Source organism: Symphalangus syndactylus, chromosome 11 (genome assembly GCF_028878055.3).
Source record: "Symphalangus syndactylus isolate Jambi chromosome 11, NHGRI_mSymSyn1-v2.1_pri, whole genome shotgun sequence".
Classification (NCBI taxonomy): domain Eukaryota; kingdom Metazoa; phylum Chordata; class Mammalia; order Primates; family Hylobatidae; genus Symphalangus; species Symphalangus syndactylus.
In genome coordinates, this window is record NC_072433.2 from 129,970,169 (window position 1) to 129,991,837 (window position 21,669).

A 21,669-nucleotide genomic window follows, 5' to 3' on the forward strand; every position below is an offset into this window, starting at 1 on the left:
ACCAAACTATAAATAGCAAGTACCTCAAAGCTCGAAGAAGGGAGGCAGTATGAAGCAGAATTTTCACTTTTTATTTTATATACTCTGTGTTATTAAAATTAGTTACATTGAATATGTATTACTTTCACAGTTAAAAAGATTAAGGGTCAGGCGCAGTGGCTCACACCTGTAATCCCAGCACTTCGGGAGTCTGAGGTGGGTGGATCACCTGAGGTCAGGAGTTTGAGACCAGCCTGGCCAACATGGTGAAACCATGTCTCTACTAAAAATACAAAAATTACCCAGGCCTGGTGGCACACAACTGTCATCCCAGCTACTCGGGAGGCTGAGGCAGGAGAATCACTTGAACTCGGGAGGCGGAGCTTGCAGTGAGCTCACACCAGTGCACGCCAGCCTGGGCAACAAGAGCAAAACTCTGTCTCAAAAAAAAAAAAAAAAAGATTAAAACATTAAATTTAAAAAAAGCTCACAATGTAATCACTAAATTTTTAAGGTTCATGAAGGAAAGGTGCTCCCCCCTCAGTGGCCTCCTCCTTACTGGGAGAAATTCTCAAGCCAGGCTGGTCTTTTGTTTTGTTTTTTGTTTGTCTGTTTTGAGACAGGGTCTCACTCTTTCACCCAGGCTGGAGTGCAATGGCACCATCACAGCTCATTGCAGCCTCAACCTCATGGACTCTGGTGATCCTCCAGCCTCAGCCTCCCAAGTAGCTGAGATTATAGGTGCGTACCATCACACCTGGCAATCTTTATTTTTCTGTAGAGTGGGGAGTCTCATTATGTTTCCCAGCTGGTGTCAAACTACTGGGCTCAAGTGATCCTCCCTCCGTAGCCTCTCAAAGTGCTGGGATTGCAGGCTTGAGTCACTGTGTCCAGCCCAGACTTGTTATTTTTCAGTTTTGAACTATTTCTTAGTGACTCTTGAACTTCTTCATTGTTACGTGAGAGGTCTAGAAATCAGAGCGTGGTGAGGACCCGGAACCACACCCAATGCTTTGTTCTCTCAGAGGGGCCCAAATACCTCTGTGCAGGCAGCTGCAGGGTAGAGGGACTGTCCACACTGGATGTCAGCAGCACCCCTGAGACCTGAATCAGGCTGAGGGTCAAGAGCTGGAGAGGATGGAGCGGGGCGGGCTCACACACCAGGCAGCAGGGATGGGTTCCCAGTGGGGTGGTATAAGTCAGGCTTGGTGCCAAAAGTAGGAATGATTCTATTCTGCCAGAGGGCCACAGACTAGGCCGCCCCAAAATATGCCATTCTGGCATCAGGATTATTTTGAGCTGAAGACAGCTGAGAAGAAGCAGATGAAGGAAAAGCTCTGCCCTCCCCTATTTAAGCAGGACATAGATTACTTTTTTTTGAGACAGAGTGTCTCTCAGTAGCCCAGGCTGTAGTGCAGTGGCACGATTTCAGCTCATTGCAAACTCCGCCTCCCAGGCTCAAGTGATTCTCCTGCCTCAGCTTCCTGAGTAGCTGGGACTACAAGTGTATGCCCCCATGCCCAGCTTTTTTTTTTTTTTTTTTTTTTTGAGATGGAGTTTCACTCTTGTTGCCCAGGATGGAGTGCAGTGGTGCGATCTCAGCTCACTGCAGCCTCCATCTCCCGGGTTCAAGCGATTCTCTTGCCTCAGCCTCCTGAGCAGCTGGGACTACAGGCACCTGCCACCATGCCCAGCTAATGTTTTGTATTTTTAGTAGAGATGGGGTTTCACCACGTTGGCCAGCCTGGTCTTGAACTCCTGACCTCAAGTGATCTGCCCGCCTCGGCCTCCCAAAGTGCTGGGGTGACAGGAGTGAGCCACTGTGCCCGGCCCTAAAAGCAGGACATAGATTTCTAACAGTGCCTCCTGGCCATCTTTCTACCAGGAAGGGCAGAAATTCATCACCAGACACAGCCCTAGAACCTTAGCGCCCAGATGGCACCACAGGAATCTACGTAACAAACGTTGCTAACTGGCCGTTATTATCTATCAGTTTCCCCATCTTTGCCTTCGCCCAATCTTCTGTTGCCCCAGAAACTCCCAAGACCTTTTTTTTTTCTTTTGGTCTTGTCCCTTCTGTACAGATGTGTTGCTTTTTTGGTTGAGGTGGAATGCAAGCTCAAGTTCTCACCACCCCTGGAGTTACTCGTCAGTGGGTGATCCTGGGTGTATTTGTGACACTCATGTTAATAAACTTCTGTTGGTTTTTCTCTTGTTAATATGTCTTGAGACAGGCTCTCACTCTCACCCAGGCTGGAGTGCAGTGGCACCGTCACAGCTCATTGCAGCCTCAGTCTTTTGTCATTTCACAGGGCCTCAGCCAAGGAACCTAAGGTGGGTAGAGGAAAATGAACAATTTCCTCCCCTACATAAGTATTTCAGGCAGAAGACAACTGAACACAAGGTGTTTGATGCTGACAAAACTGACGGGTTGGATGGAGGGCTGTAAGGACCCCCCAGATGCTGCAGAACCGACTCACCAGCGAGGCTGCCATGATCAGGAATATGGAGAATCAGAAACCTGCCCGAAGGACTGTTGAGCCAAGCACACCCTCAGAGCTGCAACCTAGGGATCGGAGGCCCCACAGCTGCCTCCGCACCTGCCTCTACACACCCTCAGAGCTGCAACCCTGGGGCCGGAGGCCCCACAGCTGCCTCCGAACCTGCCTCCTCACCTGCCTCCAGGCACCTACGAAGCTGGAGACTGGACGCTCATATCTGCACAACCTTGCCTGCCAAAAGAAAATGGGCCACTGAGAGATGCTTCTGCCTCCCTCCTGTCTTCCAGATCTCATGTGAACGTGCTTAAGTGTCACAACAAAATGTGCCCCCAAAACCCCGGATGTCAGAGAGTCTGGGTAATTCATTTTAAGTTTTCAGTGTTGAAAGCCCTGGAAGGAAGTGGGAACGGATGCTGAGTATCAAGAGTCACTACCCAGGATGGGGACTACACCACGGGAGGCCGAGAACTCAGACTGGGGCTCAGGAGGCAGGAGAGAATCAAGCTACAAGGTCCAACGCCATGTTCACTGTCTGAGCGGGGCCACGCTTGCATTGCTCTACAGAAACACCTGAGACCGGATACTTTATAAGAAAAGAGATTTAATTGGCTCATGGTTCTGCAGGCTGTACAGAAAGCATAGCACTGGCATCTGCTTCTGGGAGGCCCCAGGAAGGTCCCAATCACGGCGGAAGGCAAAGAGGGAGCTCACGTGGCATGAGCAGCAACAAGAAAGAGAGGGGGCGAGGAGGGGCCACACACTTAAACAAGAGGTCTCATAAGAATTTACTCACTATCGCAACAACAGCACCAGGGCATGGGCCAAACCAACCATGAGAAACCCACCCCGCCCAGGAGGCGGAGGCTGCAGTGAGCTGAGATGGCGCCACTGCACTCCAGCCTGGGTGACAAAGTGGGACCTTGTCTCAAAAAAAAAATAAAAAAAAAAAAATAGAAATCCACTACCATGATCCAGTCACCTCCCACCAGGCCCCACCTCCAACACTGGAGACTACAATTCAACATGAGATTTGGGCAGGGCCAAGTATACGAACTTTATCACCATTCCAGCTGCAGCGAAAGCCTTGACACCTTGACCTGGTCCCCAGTCTAGGTTTCCTGGATGACCTTGTGGTCTTTAAACAGAGTATCGGGGTCAAGTTTCTCTGCTTTAACTTCAGTGTGGCTAAGCAGATTCACTCCTGCGAAGCTCGCACTCTGATAATTATTGATCGTCACAATCTTAGTGGCCGTTCTGCATTGAGTGGCCGTTGCTTGCCAAGCCCTGCGCTGAGAGCTTCGTGAATTACTGTGCATCGGGTATTTTGCAGCAACCGTATATGATTAGGACTGTTGTTACTATTATCGTTTAGAAGGTGATGAAACTGAGGCTCAGAGAGGTTGTTTTTGGAGACAGAGTCTCCCTCTGTCGCCCAGGCTGGAGTGCAGTGGCGCGAACTCGGCTCACTGCAAGCTCCGCCTCCCGGGTTCACGCCACTCTCCTGCCTCAGCCTCTCCGAGTAGCTGGGACTACAGGCGCCTGCCACCACACCCGGCTAATTTTTTTTTTTTTGTATTTTTAGTAGAGACGGGGTTTCACCGTGGTCTAGATCTCCTGACCTCGTGATCCGCCCGCCTCGGCCTCCCAAAGTGCTGGGATTACAAGCGTGAGCCACCGCGCCTGGCCTGGAGAGGTTTTATAACTTGCCCAAGGTCACACAGCAAGTAAATGACAGAGCCAGGATTAGAACCTATTTGCTGAACCACATAATGACATTGGCTGCCACTATTCATTTTGATTTTATTTTTAACTCAGAAAAACAAATCTGTGCTTCCTAAATCAAGTTTGTTTGGAAGACAATTGTCCCAAAATATAAAATGCATGGGGAGGTGAATAGTAAAAGGAGTGCTTTGTAGGGAAAGAACCACAGCCTGTGGTACTCAGTGATCCCTGTGCCATTTCAGAGCCAACGTTCTGTTCTACAAGCATGCCTCTTTATTCCCTGTTCAATAGCAACTGGGACTGCATCCATGCTGGAAGTTACTACCCAGGGAGCCAGGGTGGGAGGCGGGCTTGGGGGAGGAGGGCCTGCTTCTTGGAGGATGCTCTGTGATCCTCCCTGAAGCAATCTACAATATGGTCCCAGAGTTGCCATAGCAACTCCCCATCTGGGCTATTTAAATGAAATAAAGGAAGCAACTTCTGTCTGCAGACTATTGTGACTTTGAAGAATGATTCCTTCAGCAGACATTTAACAGTGTCACCCAGGGGTGGCAAACGCAAATGCTCACAGGAAGTGAACAGACAAGGTAAAGGAGCTAAGGAAAGGATGGCAGGGAGGTTCAGTGGGTAGCTGGGGGCTGGACGGCCCTGGATAGTGCACCTCCCCCTGCCCCCATCCACGTAGGCAGCTGCAGCTCAATCATAGCCCCCTGTTACTCTGCAGGAATGTAAACCCAAGGTTACTGGATCTTCAGGTTTGTCAAGAAAAGCTGAAAGCTAGATTTTTAGGTGAAACCTTTGCATCTTTAAATGTTAGCACCCAATCCAAACTTCGGACTGGGGCTTCCAGGCACTGTTGTGCAAGTCATGCCCTGCACAACTCCGAGGACGTCAGTTTTGTGTTTGTTCAAGTGTGGAGTGCTCCCTGCAGTAAACTGCACACTGTGCAGCCAGATGTGTGTAGTCCTGTAATGTCAGGGGGCTGAATTTGGCTTGTCACCAGCGCGCCAATTCCAATTCTAAGTATCCAGCCGTAGAGGTCTCGCTAGAGAAATTATTGTTCAACTAACCAATATAAGCCACTGAAAATAGTGAAGAGCGTTCATAGATATGAAAAGGTGTTCACCATACATTGACATGTGAAAAAAGCACGTTACAAAAATATAAACAGAGCATAATCTTAATTTTTGAAAATAAAGATGTACACATTTCATTAAAAAGTCTGCAAAGAGAGAGGAGGGAGGGCATTAGGAAAAAGAGCTAATGCATGCTGGGCTTAGTACCTAAGTGATGGGGTTGATAGGTGCAGCAAACTACCTTGGCACACGTTTACCTATATAACAAACCTGCACATCCTGTACATGTACCCCAGAACTTAAAATTTTTCAAAATAGTCTGCAAGGCTACACCCCCAAATGTGACAACAGTAACCTCAAAGAGGTATAAAGTCATTTTTATTTTCATCTTCTTTATCTCTGTGTTTTCTCAATATTTTTTACGGCATGTAAATACTTATAAAATTAAAAAATTTAAGTTCATTCCAAAAATTCTTCTAATGGCTGGACGCAGTGTCTCACACCTGTAACCCCAGCACTTTGGGACGCCAAGATGGGCAGGTCGGTTGAGCCCAGGAGTTGGAGACCAGCCTGAGCAACATGGCAAAACCCCATCTCTACAAAAAAAAAAAAAAAAAGAAAGGCTAGGCATGGTGGCCTGCACATGTAGACCCAGCTACTTGGGAGGCTGAAGTGGGAGGATCACTTGAGTCTCGGCAGTCGAGGCTGCCGTGAGCCATGATGGAGCCACTGCACTCTAGTCTGGGCAACAGAGTGAGAGCCTGTCTCAAAAAATAATAACAATAATTCCTCTAAAATGAAATCAAAGTTTGTTTTCTAGCAAAAAGGAAGACAGTAGGGCTGTGGCCAAAAGCAATGGTTTTCAGACTCCAACGTATTTCAGCATGGCCCTGGACAGTTAGCTCAAACACAGATTACTACCCGCCCTGGCTGTGCCTGGGATAGGTCTTGTGGAATGTGCTGTTTAAGCAAGTATCCAGGTGACACTAGTGCTTCGGCCCCCAGACCATGCATTCCAAACACTGGAACAAAAGCCTTATTAGGTTCTATCCTCTGTAAAGATATTCTCATAAGAATATCTAAGAATCATCTGGTAAACTTGTTTAAAATGTAGTTGTGGGACCATCACCAAAGACTGAAACTCACGGGGTCTGGAGTGGGGCCCAGGAACCTGCATTTTCATAAATATACAGGGTGGTTTTGCTGTAGGTGGTTTCTGGGGACAGCCTTTGAGAAGCAGGGCTCTAAAAGCCAAACTGGAGATGGCACTGAGGGATTGCTGGTCTCTTTGTGGTATGAGCTCATTTAGGTGGCATCCATATATTAAATGAGCAGCTACTGGGCTCCCACTGTTTGCCAGGCACTGGGCCAGGAGCTGGAGGAGCTGGACAGATGTATAAGACATGCCCCTGCTCTACTAGGGATGATAGGGACTGTGGGGAGCCAGACGCAGCACCCAGGTGGAAGGCATCTGAGGAGGCTGGGGGATGGGGACAGGGGTACAGGAAATGAGGGCCTGGGCAGTGAGTGCTCCCGGGCTGAAGGAGGCCGTCTACAGGAGGGCACTGGGAGCTTTGGGGGCCATTCAGTCTCTTGACCTTTCAGACAAAGAATTTGGTTCTCAGCAGCAACCAGCCGCACTGTGGTAGCGTTTGAATCTTCAGACTCAGAATTCGTGCACTGAGCAGCAATCTGTCCTCTCTGTTCTTAATTGACCCGCTGTAAGAACCCTCAGTACTTTCTTCTTAGCTTCCGACCGACTCTTCCAACAGGTGTACTTTAAACCAAATCACCTGTTCCAGATGAGCAGTTTGACATTTCTCCCTCTGATTGACATGTACTACATGAATTCCCTTCTTTGTTTAAAAAGCATTTCTTAACTTTAATACTCCAAACAGACAGAAAAATAGGCAAAATTATCTAATTTCCACCTACCCATTACACAGATGCTAACATCTTACTATATGCATCTGTAAGGTGTGTTACCCAGATGCTAACATCTTACTTATTTCCTTCAGCTTTTTAAAAAATACATGAGCCCAGAAAGACACACCAAAGCTCCACTCCAGCACTGTCGTTCGCCTCTTCCCTCCCTCCTCCCACCCTCCTCCCAGGGCTCACTTCTCGTTTTCATTGTGCCCGAAGCATCTCTGCTCAGGTGGACCTACTCATAACCAAGGTCTTAGGATTTTGTTTGGATACTTAACACAAGTGTTATCACTGTGCCCCTATCACTTGGTAAGCTGCCTTTTATACCTGCCTTTATGTTCTGAGGTTTGTCCGAGTCATCACAGTGTGTCTCGCCTGTGCATGCATGCAGTGGTGTGGCCTGTCCTCAGCAGTAACACCAGACATGAAAACTGCTGGGGATGAACCAAGGAGCAAAGAATTCAGTGCCTGCTCTCATTCTCTCAGGTTTACCAGAAATAACCCACGGACTGTAGCCTTCAGTTCAAAGGGGCTTTTTCTTTTTCTTTTTCCTTTTTTTTTTTTTGAGACAGGGTCTTCTCTGTTGCTCACTCACACTGGGGTGCAGTGGTGAGATCGTGGTTCACTGCAAACTTGACCTCCTGGACTCAAGCAACTCTCCCACCTCAGCCTCCTGAGTAGCTGGGACCACAGACACGTGCCACCATGCCCAGCTAATTTTATTTTTATTTTTCGTAGAGATGGGGTCTCCGGCCGGGCACAGTGGCTCACGCCTATAATCCCACGACTTTGGGAGGGTGAAGCTGGAAGATCAATTGAGCCCAGGAGTTTGAGATCAGCCTGGGCTACATAGCAAGATCCCAACTCTTTTTTTTCCCCTGAAAGTCTCGCATTGTTCCCTAGGCTGGTCTCGAACTCCAGGGCTCAAGCGATCCTCCTGCCTCAGCCTCCCAGAGTGCTGGGATGGGAGACATGAGCCACCGCTCCGGGCCCAAAGGGGCCTCTTCACTCGTTTATCTCCCAGTTGCAGTGGCAGCTCCCTCAACAAGTTCCCAGCACAGGCAGATAGAACAGCCCCTGCCCCAGACTCCCTGGTGTGCCTTTAGCCTCAGGGCAACACCTGCCTCTCCTGCCCCACCCAGAGGGAGCCAAAGTCCCACACCTGGCACCTGGGGAGCACTTAGCAGAACCCAAAGCCTGGAGCACACGGCAGCCTTCACAGCCCCCTCCCAGTAGAGGTATCTGAAGACTCCTTCAGAGATGATTAAAAGGGAGGAGGACTCAGGGTAATGGGGTCAAGCCGCTGGGTTGGAGGATCCAGACAGGTGGACAGGCGCACGGGACAGCTGTCCTCCAGGTCCAGCCCTGGGGCAGAACCAGAGGCAGGAGCCAGCACCCAGGCGGAGAAAGCCAGAAAGGCCTCTGGTCTCATTGCCTAGTTCAGCACAGACTAGGTTTGAGCCCCGTCTCAGCAGGTATGGATTGTGTGTGGCTCAAAGAGCTGGGCAGGGCCCCACCTCCTCCCCTTTCAGACTGGGGAACTCCACTGAAGCCGACTCACTGACCACTTAGTGAGCACCTACCGTGTGCAAGACCTCACGCCAGGCACTGGGATGGCGCACCTGCCCCAGAGAGGCGCACAGTTAGTGGGGGAGGGGAGAAGCAACTGGAGGAGGGAGGGAAGAGGGCGGACTCATTCCCCATGGCTGCCACAGCCAATCACTACACCGGGGGCTTAACACAACACAAAGATATTCTCTCACGATTCTGGAGGTCAGAAGTCAAAAATCAAAGTGTGGGCAGGGCCATGCTCCCTCTGGAAGTTCTAGGGGAAGCTTCCTGCCTCTTCTAGCTCCTGGTGGCTCCAGGCTTGCAGAGGCCTCACTCCAATCTCTGCCTCTGCCTTCACGTGGCCGTCTCTCTCCTCTCTCATCTCTCTTGCCTCTCCTCTCTCTTGTCTCTTGTCTCTGTCTCAAATCTCCGTGTGATGCCTGTTAAGGGATTTAGGGGCTGCCCTAAATCCAGGATGATCTTTAATTATATCTATAAAGACCCCTTTTCTACATAAGATCACATTTACAGGTTCTGGGGCACAGACAAATCTTTTGGGAGCCATCATTCAGCCCACTTCACAGGGCGCACAAGGAACCTTCTAGAAGAGGCAGACCAGCAGAGACCAGTCTCTCTCTAGAGGGAAAGACAGGAGCCTTCAGAAAAGTAGAGGAAGGATGTCAGGGCCCGGATGCGGGCATGCAAGGAGGAGGGTGGGTGGACAAGGTCCTAGCTAGAGGGACATGCAGAGCCCCTCTAGCCCTTCCGGAAGTTTGCCCTTGACCACAGGATGCTGAGTGGGTGAGGGGTAGCAAAAAGCTAACATGGAGCTGCTGTTGGAAAAAGGTGAAATTCTCTTCTCAATTTAGGATGAACTGTTCTGATGGGCAAGGAAAGGCTCAAAATTAAGGCATACTCCTGAAGAAAAAAAAAGCTCTAAAAAATATTTCTCCCTTAGTTTCATGACTTAAGAATTTATTCGGCCAGGTGTGGTGGCTCATGCCTGTAATCCCAGCACTTTGGGAGGCCGAGGTGGGCAGATCACCTGAGGTCAGGAGTTTGAGACCAACCTGGCCAGCATGGTGAAACCCCATCTCTACGAAAAACACAAAAATTAGCTGGGCGTGGTGCTGCACGCCTGTAATCCCAGCTACTGAGGAGGCTGAGGCAGGAGAATTGCTTGAACCTGGGAGGCGGAGGTTGCAGTGAGGCGAGATCGCGCCACTGCACTCCAGCCTGGGTGACAGAGTGAGACTCCATTTCAAAAAACAAAACAAAACACACACACACACACACACACACACACACAAATTAGCGGGGCATGGTGGCAGGTGCTCATAATCCCAGCTACTTGGGAGGCTGAGGCAGGAGAATCGCTTGAACCTGGGACGCAGAGATCGTGCCACTGCATTCCTGCCTGGGGGACAGAGGGAGACTCTGCTTCAAAAAAAAAAATGAAAAAAGAAAAAAAAAGGAATTTATTTACATTCAAACAAAAATGGAATGTTGCAGGTGCCTCATCTCTCAGGCTGGGAGGAATCTCGGAGCTGAAAGCAACCCCGGGGCAAGGCCAAGCTTCTCTCGCTCCCAGAAAGTCTCACTGTATTGATGCCACCTGGTCAGCACCGTGCACCGCACACCAGAACTCCCGGGCTCGAGGTGTCTTCTGCCTGAGCCTCCCAAGTACCTAGGACTACAGGTGTGCACACTGCGCCTGGCTAGCTTCTGTTTTTATGCTGTTGGGACACCATGGCCATGGGAAGTTTGACCGCCTGGTCCTTCCTCCTCTTTGGATAGCAACCTGAATTACTGAAATTCCTGCTCCATCCTTCCTCCAGCCTGCAGGGAGCACCTGCAGAGGGAGTGCTGGGGAGTGCAGTTGTCCTGGTCCGTGAGGCAGCTGAGGACCCTGGCAGACTAACCAGTCTCTTTCCATTGCACAGAAAGTTCGGGCTCACTCATTCATTCACTTCTGTGAGATCCTACAGCATGACCTCATGAAAAGATGCTTGAACCCGGCACTGCCTGGGTTCAAATCCTGGCTCAGCTGTTTCCTAGGAGGGTGTGGTAGGCTGTATTTCTCTTCACAAACACTTGGTGACCCCCCCTTGCAAGAGGCTGGTGCATCCCTGCCCCGCTGAACCTCGTGTAGCTGTGTGACTTACCTTGGAAACTCCTCAGAGGGGACAAGCGTCCTGACTAAGGTCACACGGCCTGTAGGCGGGGAGCTGGGGTTCCAACCGTTCCCCTCACACTGTGCTGGCTCCCAGTCCCAGCCCCACCTTCCCAACAGGGATTGAACAGCCATGTCTTTTGCTCCCTCCCAAGCCCTGCCCAGGTGGAGACATTTGTGTACTCAAAGTGATGCCAGCCAAGCCCTAGATTCATAACAGCAGCCCACGAGTGGCGACATTGACAAGCAGGCGTAGAAGGATCAGACGGCTCCATCACTGCCTCGGGGTTAGGCCTGAGCTGTTCATGGCCACAGCCCTTGCTCCAAACGAGGATGGTCCCTCAGGACTGTGCAGAGTTCCCATGGGAATCTAACAGATCACACCACGCTAAGTACCTGGCATGGCTCAGCTCACTTAGTCCTTATAATACATGCATGAGGGAAGTGCTGTGATCTTTAGAGGGGGAAACTGAGGCTCAGAGAGGTGACACTACTGGCCAAGGTTATCTGGCGGGTGAGCCATGGACCCTGGACTCAAACCTGAGCCCAAGGCTGAGCTCTGAGCCATGGCTGTGCTGCCCACTGTCTCTTCCTGAGTCACCTGGTGGTCGCGGCCGTTTCTGGTTCTTTCAAAAAATTCTTTCTCCATCACTCGGACTGTGCACATTTTCTACTTCTTGTTTCTCTCTTTTATGGTTCACTAAGAAATGGGGAACAGAAAGATTTCAACGAGGGCAGCCCATCCTCAGGGCAGGAGCTGCAGGGGAACTTTCCCCCAGCCAGGGCGGCACCCTGGGCCTGGACCCCCTCACCAGCCCCAGATAACCTCTGGGGTATAAACACCTGGCACAGCTGAGAAATAGGGCCAAGTGTGGTGGCTCATGCCTGTAATCCCAGCACTTTGGGAAGCCGAGGTGGGTGGATCACAAGGTCAGGAGTTCGAGACCAGCCTGGCCAACATGGTGAAACCCTGTCTCTACTAAAAACGCAAAAATTAGCTGGGCATGGTGGCAGGCGCCTGTAATCCCAGCTACTGGGGAGGCTGAGGCAGGAGAATCACTGGAACCCAGGAGGCAGAGGTTACACTGGGTCAAGATAGCACCATTGCACTCCAGCCTGGGTAACAGAGCAAGACTCTGTCTCAGGAAAAAAAAAAAAAAAAAAAAAAGCAAAGTTTCTCTGCCTTCAGTGGTCTCATGATCCCTTGGGATCCCCAGCAAAGGCCCAAGCTGCAGTTTTCGAGTTAAAACCAAGCTCCTTGACACACAAACAAGCTGCTTCAAATCCTGGCTCACCGGTGGGCACACATTCCATGGAGCTATGTTCACGCTTTCCTGTTCCTCCCCTCCTTTCCCTGCGTTCTCAGCTCAGGTACCACCTCCTTAGGGAAACCCTCCCCCATACCCCAGCCAGATCCAGGGCCCTCGTGAGTTCTCACGGAACCTGGGCTTTTTTCTCTGAAGGGGACTTATCCTCATCTGGAAACACGCACCCTCTGGTGGGACAAGCTAATTAACATCCATCATCCCTGCTAGACTCAGCCTCCTTGAGGGTGGGGGCTGTATGGGTTTGTTCATGATCAAATCCCCATACCTAGGCCAGTGCTTGGCACATAGTAGGTGCTCAGTAAACCTGTCTGCACTTGCCCTTCAAGATTCCAGTCATGGCTGGGTGCAGTGGCTCACGCCTGTAAGCCCTACACTCTGAGAGGCTGAGGTGGGAGGATCGCTCGAGTCCAGGAGTTTGAGACCAGCCTGGGCAGCATAGGGAGACCTCCTATCTACAAAAAAGACAAAAATTAGCTGGGCATGGTGGTGCACACCTGTAGTCTCAGCTGCTCAGGAGGCTGAGGCAGAAAGATCGATTGAGCCCAGGAGATGGAGACTGCAGTGAGCTGTGATTGTGCCACTGCACTCCAGCCTGGGTGGCAGAGTGAGACCGTGTCTCAAAACTAACAAAATAAAAACAAACAAGATTCCACTCACGAGAGGAACCCACGGAGGGAGAGGGAGGCCTCCCTTCCAGCCCCTCCTGCCCGGGATCGGGTCCACTTCTGCCGCTGTCTGGAAAGGAAAAGCTGGCGTTGGTTGAATCTGGCACTCCAATTTCACTAGTCTGGGATAGAGGCCTCATCTGTATTTTCAAAGCTCCCAGTGATCCCAATTCCCAGCCAGGGATGAGAACACAGGCCTAGGGGCAGATTTGAGAGCTGCTCATTCTTTCTAGTCTGCTTTGGGGCAAGGAGTGGGGTGGGCAGTGAGCCTGGAGGAGGGGTTGGCCGACCAGGAGATTCCAGGAGAGGATGGAAGGCTTGCGGGACGGAGTGCATGAGTGACATGAAGTCATGCACCTACTAAGCCCATGTTCTGAACCGAGCTAAAACCCGTGCACTGGGAACGGACCTAGTTGAGCTCCCTCAGCTCTAGGTATAGGAAAAGACGGAAGCCGATAGAGCTAACAAGACCAGTGGCAGGCGTGAGATAAGAACGCTGCACCCTGACAAGCGCCCTTTGCCTGCGCAATCCTCGCTGCTCCTTAAGCCTTTCTACACGTAGGCGATGTTGTCTGTTTTGCAGATGAGCAAACCGAGGCTGAGAGGTTAACTAAATTGCCTAAAGCCACACAGCTGTGAACAGATGAGCAGAAATTAGAACCCAGACGGGGCTGAGGCTGGGGGTGGTGGTGACCTATGGCCCCCTGCCACCCTGGGCAGCATGATCAGGGCCTTGCCCGTACCTTGTAGGATTCCTTCCTGCCCTGATTTCGGCTTCTGCCCTCTCTCTGCACCCTCCCTGCCCCACACTGAGCTCCTCCAAGCCCCGCTGTCTGTGTCTGAAACTCCTCTGCCCTGATTCTGGGCTCCCACAGGGTCTGGTGTGCTGGAAGTCCAGTTTCTCAGCTGTAGGATAACCTCGGAAAGGATGTCACAGCCAACGAGGAAGATGCTTTCTCTTGGCTTTTCCTAAAAAGGCAGACGGGAGTTCTGGCCACTCAAAAAGAATCACTACCTGTGGTCCCATCGCTATCCCAAATGTGTGGCCTCCCCGCTCCCCTCACAAGCCACAGCACCAGAGGCCTCGAGAGATTTAGTTCAAATCCCAGCTCTGGCCGGGTGTGGCGGCTCATGCCTGTAATCCCAACAGTTTGGGAGGCCAAGACGGGCAGATCACATGAGGTCAGGAGTTCGAGACCAGCCTGGCCAACATGGCGAAACTCCATCTCTACTAAAAATACAGTAATTAGCCAGGCATGGTGACAGGTACCTGTAATCCCAGCTACTATGGAGGCTGAAGCAGGAGAATCTCTTGAATCTGGGAGATGGAGGTTGCAGTGACCTGAGATCTCCCCACTGCACTCCAGCCTGGGCCACAGAGTGAGACTCTGTCACCAGGAAAAAAAAAAAAAAAAAAAAATCCCAGCTCTGCCACTTTCTATCTGGGTGACCTCGGGTGAATGAGTCCCTCTGAGCCTCAGTTTTCAGGAAATGGGGACAAAAGCAGCACCTATTTCTTATGGTTGCTAAGAATTAAATAAGCTATTGAACGTGAATGTGCCCGGCCCCAGCAGCTCCGCAAACACCTGTTAAATCTGAAGGTGATGATGACTGCCTTTGTTTTTACAGCAAAAAAAAAAAAAAAAAAAGAACTTTGTAGGACAAATCAGAAACCAATCTGTTTTCTGAAAAACAAAAAAAACATTTATTTCTGTAAACTGTCTGAGTGCAGAGATGTTCTTTACAATCCCAACACAGTACAGATTTCTTCCCCAAAACGAAATGAGCAAAGGAAAAAAAGAAAAAGAGCTATATCAAATGTGCTCATGAAGAACCAAGCCAACCTCATCTTTCTTTAAAAACAAAACAAAAGGATCCTTTTGAATGTGTGGTGCAGGCATAGGATTGAAGCCGCAGGCTTTTGGGGTGCTGTGAGCCCAGGGCTTTGCTCAGCTCACAGCTAGCGCAGCGGGCGGAGCAACCCTTTGGCCCGAGCCATCCTCGCAGCTTGCACAGAAGCTTCCTGAATCTAAGGGATCCATTCCCAGCTCTCCTTAAATTCCCAGTCCCCACCCTGGGCCTCTCTCCCTAATGATCTCGTCGCTTTGGGAGCCCCTGAAGTGAACCCTGAAATACTCCCTCCGTCAACTCTGGGCTCAGACCTTTGCCCTTCTCAGCGTCACAAGGAAATTTCGGTCAAGAGGGCAGGAACAGGTGGTTTCAGACCGTGCAGCAAAGCCACTGCCAGGCAAGTTTTAAGGCAAATGTTATCTCTTCTTATTCAGTTTGAGCCAGACCTAACCTTCTCACCACCGAGCAATCCTGCCTCTGCCGGAAATGCATCTTAGGCAACTCTGGATGGAGGTTGGATGAGGGAGCCCGGGGCAGATACCAAGAGGTCTGGGCCTGAGTAGGGAATGGACGTGTGTGCTTATGAAGGCTGCAGGCACCGGGCACAGCTCCTGGCCCAGCTGCCCCTCAGCGGTACACAGGAAGCAGGGCCCAAGAAAACTGAGATGGCAAAACAGGCCCGGGCTCTGGAAAGCAACGTGAGGTCATGCAGATCTGACTAGGCAGACCTCGTCGCGTGGAAGAGAAATGCCAGGAAAAGGGGTCACTGCAGGAGGCACCTCGGATCTGATGGCAGGCAGGACCTTGCATCAAAATGATTTTTCTTTAGAACAAAAAAGCGGGGGAGAAAAGAAAAAGAAGATCAAAGAAAGAGGTTCCGTGAGCGTCATGAGATAGGGCACAGCAGGGTTCTAAGGGAAGCAGGAAGGTAGGGGCTGCGGACACAGGGTGGCGGGCGCTGCCTCTCATGGCTTCTTTTCTCCCTGGTGGGCTGGTGGGCTAGTAGCTGAGGCCGGCGGTCCTCTCCCCCGGGGAGCAGGCAGATGACTTTGGCAGGGGCGGTGTGGGGTGGGCTGGGGTTACTCCGTCTGGGCGTCGTAATTGGCTCCCCCCGCCTTCTTCAGCTCGCTCTTGATGAAATCTTCCTCCAGCTCCTTCCGATCACTGATCACAAACTCCTTAGCGAAATTCTGCAAGAACAAGGGAAACCAGTGTTCCTATTAAGAAGGAAGGGACAGGATGTGAGGGTGGCTCAGGCAACACACTGAGAAGCAAAGCACTGAAAACCCTGCCGAGAGATGGAAATGGAAATTCGGCAGCAGACTCATCTGGCAGAAAAAAACCTGACTGGGGAGGAGGGAGTGGGGCCGATCTGATGCTGCATCTTCCCATGTCCGTGGGGATGGCCCAAGGAAGCCAGGACTTGAATTTTGGCTGTGTTACCTTGGCCAAGTCCCTTCAATTCTCTGTGCCTCAACTTTCTCATCTGTAAAAAACTATCTTGTCAGGAGAATAATAGGTTACGAGGTTGGAAAGGCACACGGGTGTGCTGGTAAATGTTTAACACCAGGCACTCCAAAAGAAAAGAAAAAGACAAAAGCTCAGATTGGTCTTTTGCCCATTTCCATGATGTAAATAGTCCCACAGTGGCTGATGTCAAGCTATCAAAGTGATGTCATCATACGTGGAGGTGGAAGGAGACAGGCGTAATTGGCTCTCACCAGCTGGGACAAGCAAGCTTCAGCCACCAATGTTCCTAATCATGCAGGAGCCTCCAGTCCTGGGTCTGCCATGGGCTCTCCACCCGCACTGAGTTACACGAGGGTAGAGGCTCTGCCTTCATTCAACAAATAGCATGCCAAGCTGTGGGGCTACAGGGCTGAGCAAAATGGATGCAGTCACTCTTTCCTCTTGGAATACACAGGTTTCACCCATAGAACCCGCAGGCACCCATGGTGCACTCAGTAAACGCTTGTGGCATGAATGAGGGAAGCAGGTGACCTGGCTTATCAGACAGCCCTAAGCCATGATGATACTCAGTTACTGCCATATGTGGATCATAAGACTTTAACAAACAAAATTTCAGGATGATGACGGACAGCTTGACAAAAAAAGCTATCAAAACTACAAATAACAAGTCTAAAGGTAAGAAAATCATCCACATTAAAAAAAAAAAAAGCCCATAAGGAAATAACATAAACAATGACTATCATATTCTTTTCTTCTTGAGAGAAAAGCCTGTTGCCCAGGCTGGAGTGCAGTGGCGCAATCTCGGCTCACTGCAACCTCTGCCCCGAGGGTTCAAGCCATTCTCATGTCTCAGCCTCCCATGTAGCTGGAACTACAGGCGCCCGCCGCCATACCCGGCTAATTTTTGTATTTTTAGTAGAAGCAGGGTTTCGCCATGGTGGCCAGGCTGGTCTCAAACTCCTGGCCTTAAGTGATCCGCCCAGCTTGGCCTCCCAAGGTGTTGGCATTACAGGCGTGAGCCACCATGCTCAGCCAACCACAATTATTAAGCACTCATGTGTACCAGCACAGTGCCACAGTACTGAGAATGACACACAGTAGGAAACATGAATCATGGAAGGTGGAAGCAACCTCTGTGTCCATCAACAGAGGAGTGGATTATTGAAACACGGTCCTTCCACACAATGGAATATTCCTCAGCCACAGAGAGGAATGAAGTGCTCCCACACACAACTACATGGATGAACCTGGAAAACAGGATGCTGAGCGAAAGAAGCCAGGCATGAAGACCATATATTGTCAGCTGCCATTGGTATACATGTCTAAAAAAGGCAAACCCATACAGACAGAAAGCAGACTCGTGGTTACGCGGAGCTGGAGATGGGAACAGGAAATGACAGAGACGTTCTAAAATTGGGATTGTGGTGATAGGTGCACAAGTCTGCAAATTCACGAAAAAGTACTGAACAAGTACACTTAGGATGACTTGATTTTGTGGTACATACATTATACCTCAATCAAGTTCTTTTTGAAAAGGCCCGTACGCTGATCAACATTATTTCCATTTTAAAGGTGAGAAAACAAAGGCTGGAGATTACAGTGCTTGTCCAAAGTCAGACAACCAGAAGGTCCAGTTGACGCCAAAGCTGGCATCTTGAAACAGCCACCACCTCCTTTTGGGGTGATGAAAAAGTTTGGGAACCAGACAGAGGTAGGGCTTGTACAAAACGGTGAATGTTCTGAAAGCCACTGAATTGTACACTTTAAAATGGTTCAGGCCAGGCACGGTGGCTCAAGCCTGTCATCCCAAGCACTTTGCAGGCCGAGGCAGGCAGATCACCTGAGGTAAGGAGTTTGAGACCAGCCTGGCCAACATGGTGAAACCCCATCTCTACTAAAAATACAAAAATTAGCCGGGCATGGTGGCGCATGCCTGTAATCCCAGCTACTCGGGAGGCTGAGGCAGTAGAATCGCTTGAGCCCAGGAGACGGAGCTTGCAGTGAGCCAAGATCGCACCACTGCACTCCATCCCAGGCGTCAGGGTGAGATCCCTCTCAAAATAAATAAATAAACATAAAAATAAAAAGGTTCATTTTATGTTACATGAATTCCACCACAATTAAAAAACAAAAAACAAAAAAGTCGCCATATCGCCAAGAATGATGAGCCCAGGAGCATCCTCAAGGTCAAGCTTTACAATAAAAAGACAATGCATTTGGCACGCAAAGCCACCGACGACACTAACAAAGTGGAGAACGGGAGGTTAATTTTTATCAAGCAGCTGATGTGTGCCAGGAACAGCCTCACTCATGTTCTCATTCAGCCCTCTCAGTATATTAGCTTTATTTTATTTTACTTTTTGAAGATAAGACTCATGGGCTGGGCTTGAAGAGATTTGCCCAGAATGACAAAACAACCTTTATATCCTTTCTGTTCCCACCCCACTATAGCATGTTACTAAGTGTATGTGATCAGTGCAATGAAAGAACACAAGTTGGATGTAAGAGCCAGAAAGGAGAATTGAGAATTAATGTATTTCTCAACCCTGAGCCCCACGGCTTGAGGGAGGGGCAGAGAGCTTTCAGAAGGAGGAAGCCAACAGCTCAAGATGCTTATAGAAGAAAGTCCAAAGTTCCTCTGCTTTGTGATAGCTATATATGGCAATTACAGAAATAAGAACACTTGAAGTTCAAGTAGGTTAGCTATTAGAAGATTTAGATTAAGAATAATAGGTTTGAGAGCCATGGATGGTGGTTCACGCCTGTAATCCCAGCACTTTGGGAGGCTGAGGTGAGTAGATCATGAGGTCAGGAGATCGAGACCAGCCTGGCCAACATGGTGAACCCCTGTCTCTACTAAAAATACAAAAATTAGCTGGGCATAGTGGCACGCGCCTGTAATCCCAGCTACTCGGGAGGCTGAGGCAGGAGAATAGCTTGAACCTGGGAGGCAGAGATGGCAGTGAGCCGAGATGGCGCCACTCCACTCCAGCCTGGCAACAGAGTGAGACTCCATCTCAAAAAAAGAAAAATAAGTTTGATAAGGTCTAAGAAATCTCAAATGAAAGATACATGGAGCTAGGCACAGGCCAACCTAAAACCACAAGTACTTAGGAAATCAAATTAGAATGAAACAAAAAGAAGCAAAACAGACAGCAGATCTAGTAAAACATAACAATAAATGTAAATGAACAAAATTACCTTTAAAAATGCTATGTTTCAAACTATAAAAAAAAACCCTCAAACCTTGTACTACATACCAGAGACATATTTAAAATCAAAAGATTAGCAGAAAAATGATTCCAAGTTATACAAACAAAAGTATATACAAAAGCAACCATATGATCTCTGAAAACGTTTAAAGCAAACTGAATCTCACAAGATAAACAGGGTCATCCTGCAACTTGATAACCCTCCTGGCTCAGCTGATGTTCTTTCCTCTCTGCTCAGTAGAAAGTAGAATGGAAGGTTATTTTCCCTGTAGAAGGGCTGTTTTTATTGTCAGTACTTGGAGAGGTCTCAAAAGACAAGTCGTCCAGCAATCCGATTACTGCCAAAAAGCAAAGGGTTAGAAAGCAAGGGTCTTAACACATTGAACTGGCTCACACCTAAAAGTCCTGTATTCATATTTCAATTCCAATTTATCCTCGGGAACACAGAGAGTTAGAATGTGCAAAATTGAATCTTCCCTCATTCCTTACTGCTTTTTTTTTTTCCTTTTTTTGCCTCTTCCAATGACCAAGAAAGACAAAACTTTAAACATTTCTGAAGCTACAGTGACCATGGCCATCCTCTAGGCCCCTTTAGAATAGACTCCAGTTTCTCTGTTCGGAAGAATCCTGACATACTGCCTCCAGGGGTGAGCTGAAGACCTTGTATTCAGACATGAGCCTGTTGGCTCCCTTCACCTTCAGTCTGGCTGACAGCTGGTGCATTTGGCTCTGCTCCCCTCCCCACACAAGAGCCCCCGCCGCGTGACTGCCAAGGTGTACAGCCTGGGACTCGACGCAGCCCATGCTGGTGCAAAGCTGAGCAGAGAGAAGGGATGGATGGAGGACACTGGAGGTCCGGGCTCCCTCTGGGCCTTAGTATCACCATGGCCTCATAGACAGCAGGGCTGGTGGTCCTTAGAGGTCATCTCTTGCCCCTCAATTCAGAAGGGGAAACTGAGGCTCGGCAAGTGACACCATTAGGCTGGTTAAGCGGCAGTCATCCCCCAGCCCACTGCTCTCCACCCTTACACGTGGGTCCGCTCATCTCTCCCCCCTGCCCATCAGCTTCCCTCCCCTCTTTGTGTCTCCTCCTCGTGCTGCTCCTGTGTCTTGTCCACCCCTGCCCCATTCTTTGAGCCTGGCAGTGACTCCTAGCACCTTCCAAATAAAGTGTCTGCATCTCAATCCAGTCATCCCCCTGGGACCGGCTCCCTGCTGTCACCTCACCGGCAGACTGGTCATGCACGGGCCCATTGCCTGGACATCACGTGGACACATGGGTGAGACGGGCCTGTGACCAACAGTGGTCAGTTCCCTTGGAGCCAGAGCTGGACCCCAGCCTGCTCCTGAGTGGACACCGAGCTGCTCCCACCTTCTATAGGGCCAGCACCAACTCTGCAGGGGCCCAGGAGGTCAGGCCGCATGGAGCGGGTACTAGCAGGCGTCCATCCTACACGGGGTGCTCCCAAGCCCCCAGAGGCTTACAAAGGTGAGCCAGCACCTTCCATTCAGGGCATGGACTGCACAGAATGTCCCCAAAATGTCTGACCTGAGCCTCAGCCTAAAAACCAACTGAAACGACCTCCACACCTCTCCACCTCCATGCCTTCCAGCGGCTCCCGCGAGATGAGGGAGTTGCAAGCACCACTGGGGAGTGGGCTTCATTGCATGTCTTCAAAATGAGGCAGAAGCTGAGCAAACACGGCTCTGGGCAGACGGACTCTGACTTGGGAGCAACGCCTGAGACTGGAGGGAGCCTGCATGGAGCAGCTGAAGTCTGCCTTGCACCTGAGGCTGGAAACCACAGGGAACATATGTATGCAAAGCGTGGCCACCCCTACACCACACACACCTCCTCAAGACACAGCACTTGCCAGCACCCACAGGCCACCAACACCCACAGGGGCAGGGGCAGGTGGCAAGACTCAGGAGGCAAGTCCTTCATCAGAAGGAGACTTCCAGGGCCTAGAGCAATGCGGACATATACAGAATTTTAAATTTTCTTTTTTTGAAACACAGTCTCACTCTGTCACCCAAGCTGGCGTGCAGTGGTGCCATCTCGGCTCACTGCAGGCTCAACCTCCTAGGTTCAAGCGAAGCGATCCTCCCACCTCTGTCTTCCTAGTAGCTAGAACTACAGGCACAAGCCACCACGTTCAGCTGATTTTTGTATTTTTCTGTAGAGACGTGGTTTCGTCATGTTGCCCAGGCT

General features: G+C 50.1%; 1 protein-coding gene across 1 annotated transcript in view; it reads right to left on the reverse strand.

Annotated features, from left to right (window-relative positions):
- Nucleotides 1-14,605: 14,605 nt before the first annotated feature.
- The window catches only part of COTL1 (coactosin like F-actin binding protein 1), a 52,005-nt gene continuing 44,941 nt past the window's right edge, over nucleotides 14,606-21,669 (reverse strand). The window contains exon 4 of the mRNA XM_055299758.2: nucleotides 14,606-15,965. Coding sequence (XP_055155733.1) covers nucleotides 15,855-15,965 — 111 coding nt within the window. The 3' untranslated portion in view covers nucleotides 14,606-15,854. The remainder of the gene's footprint in view (nucleotides 15,966-21,669) is intronic.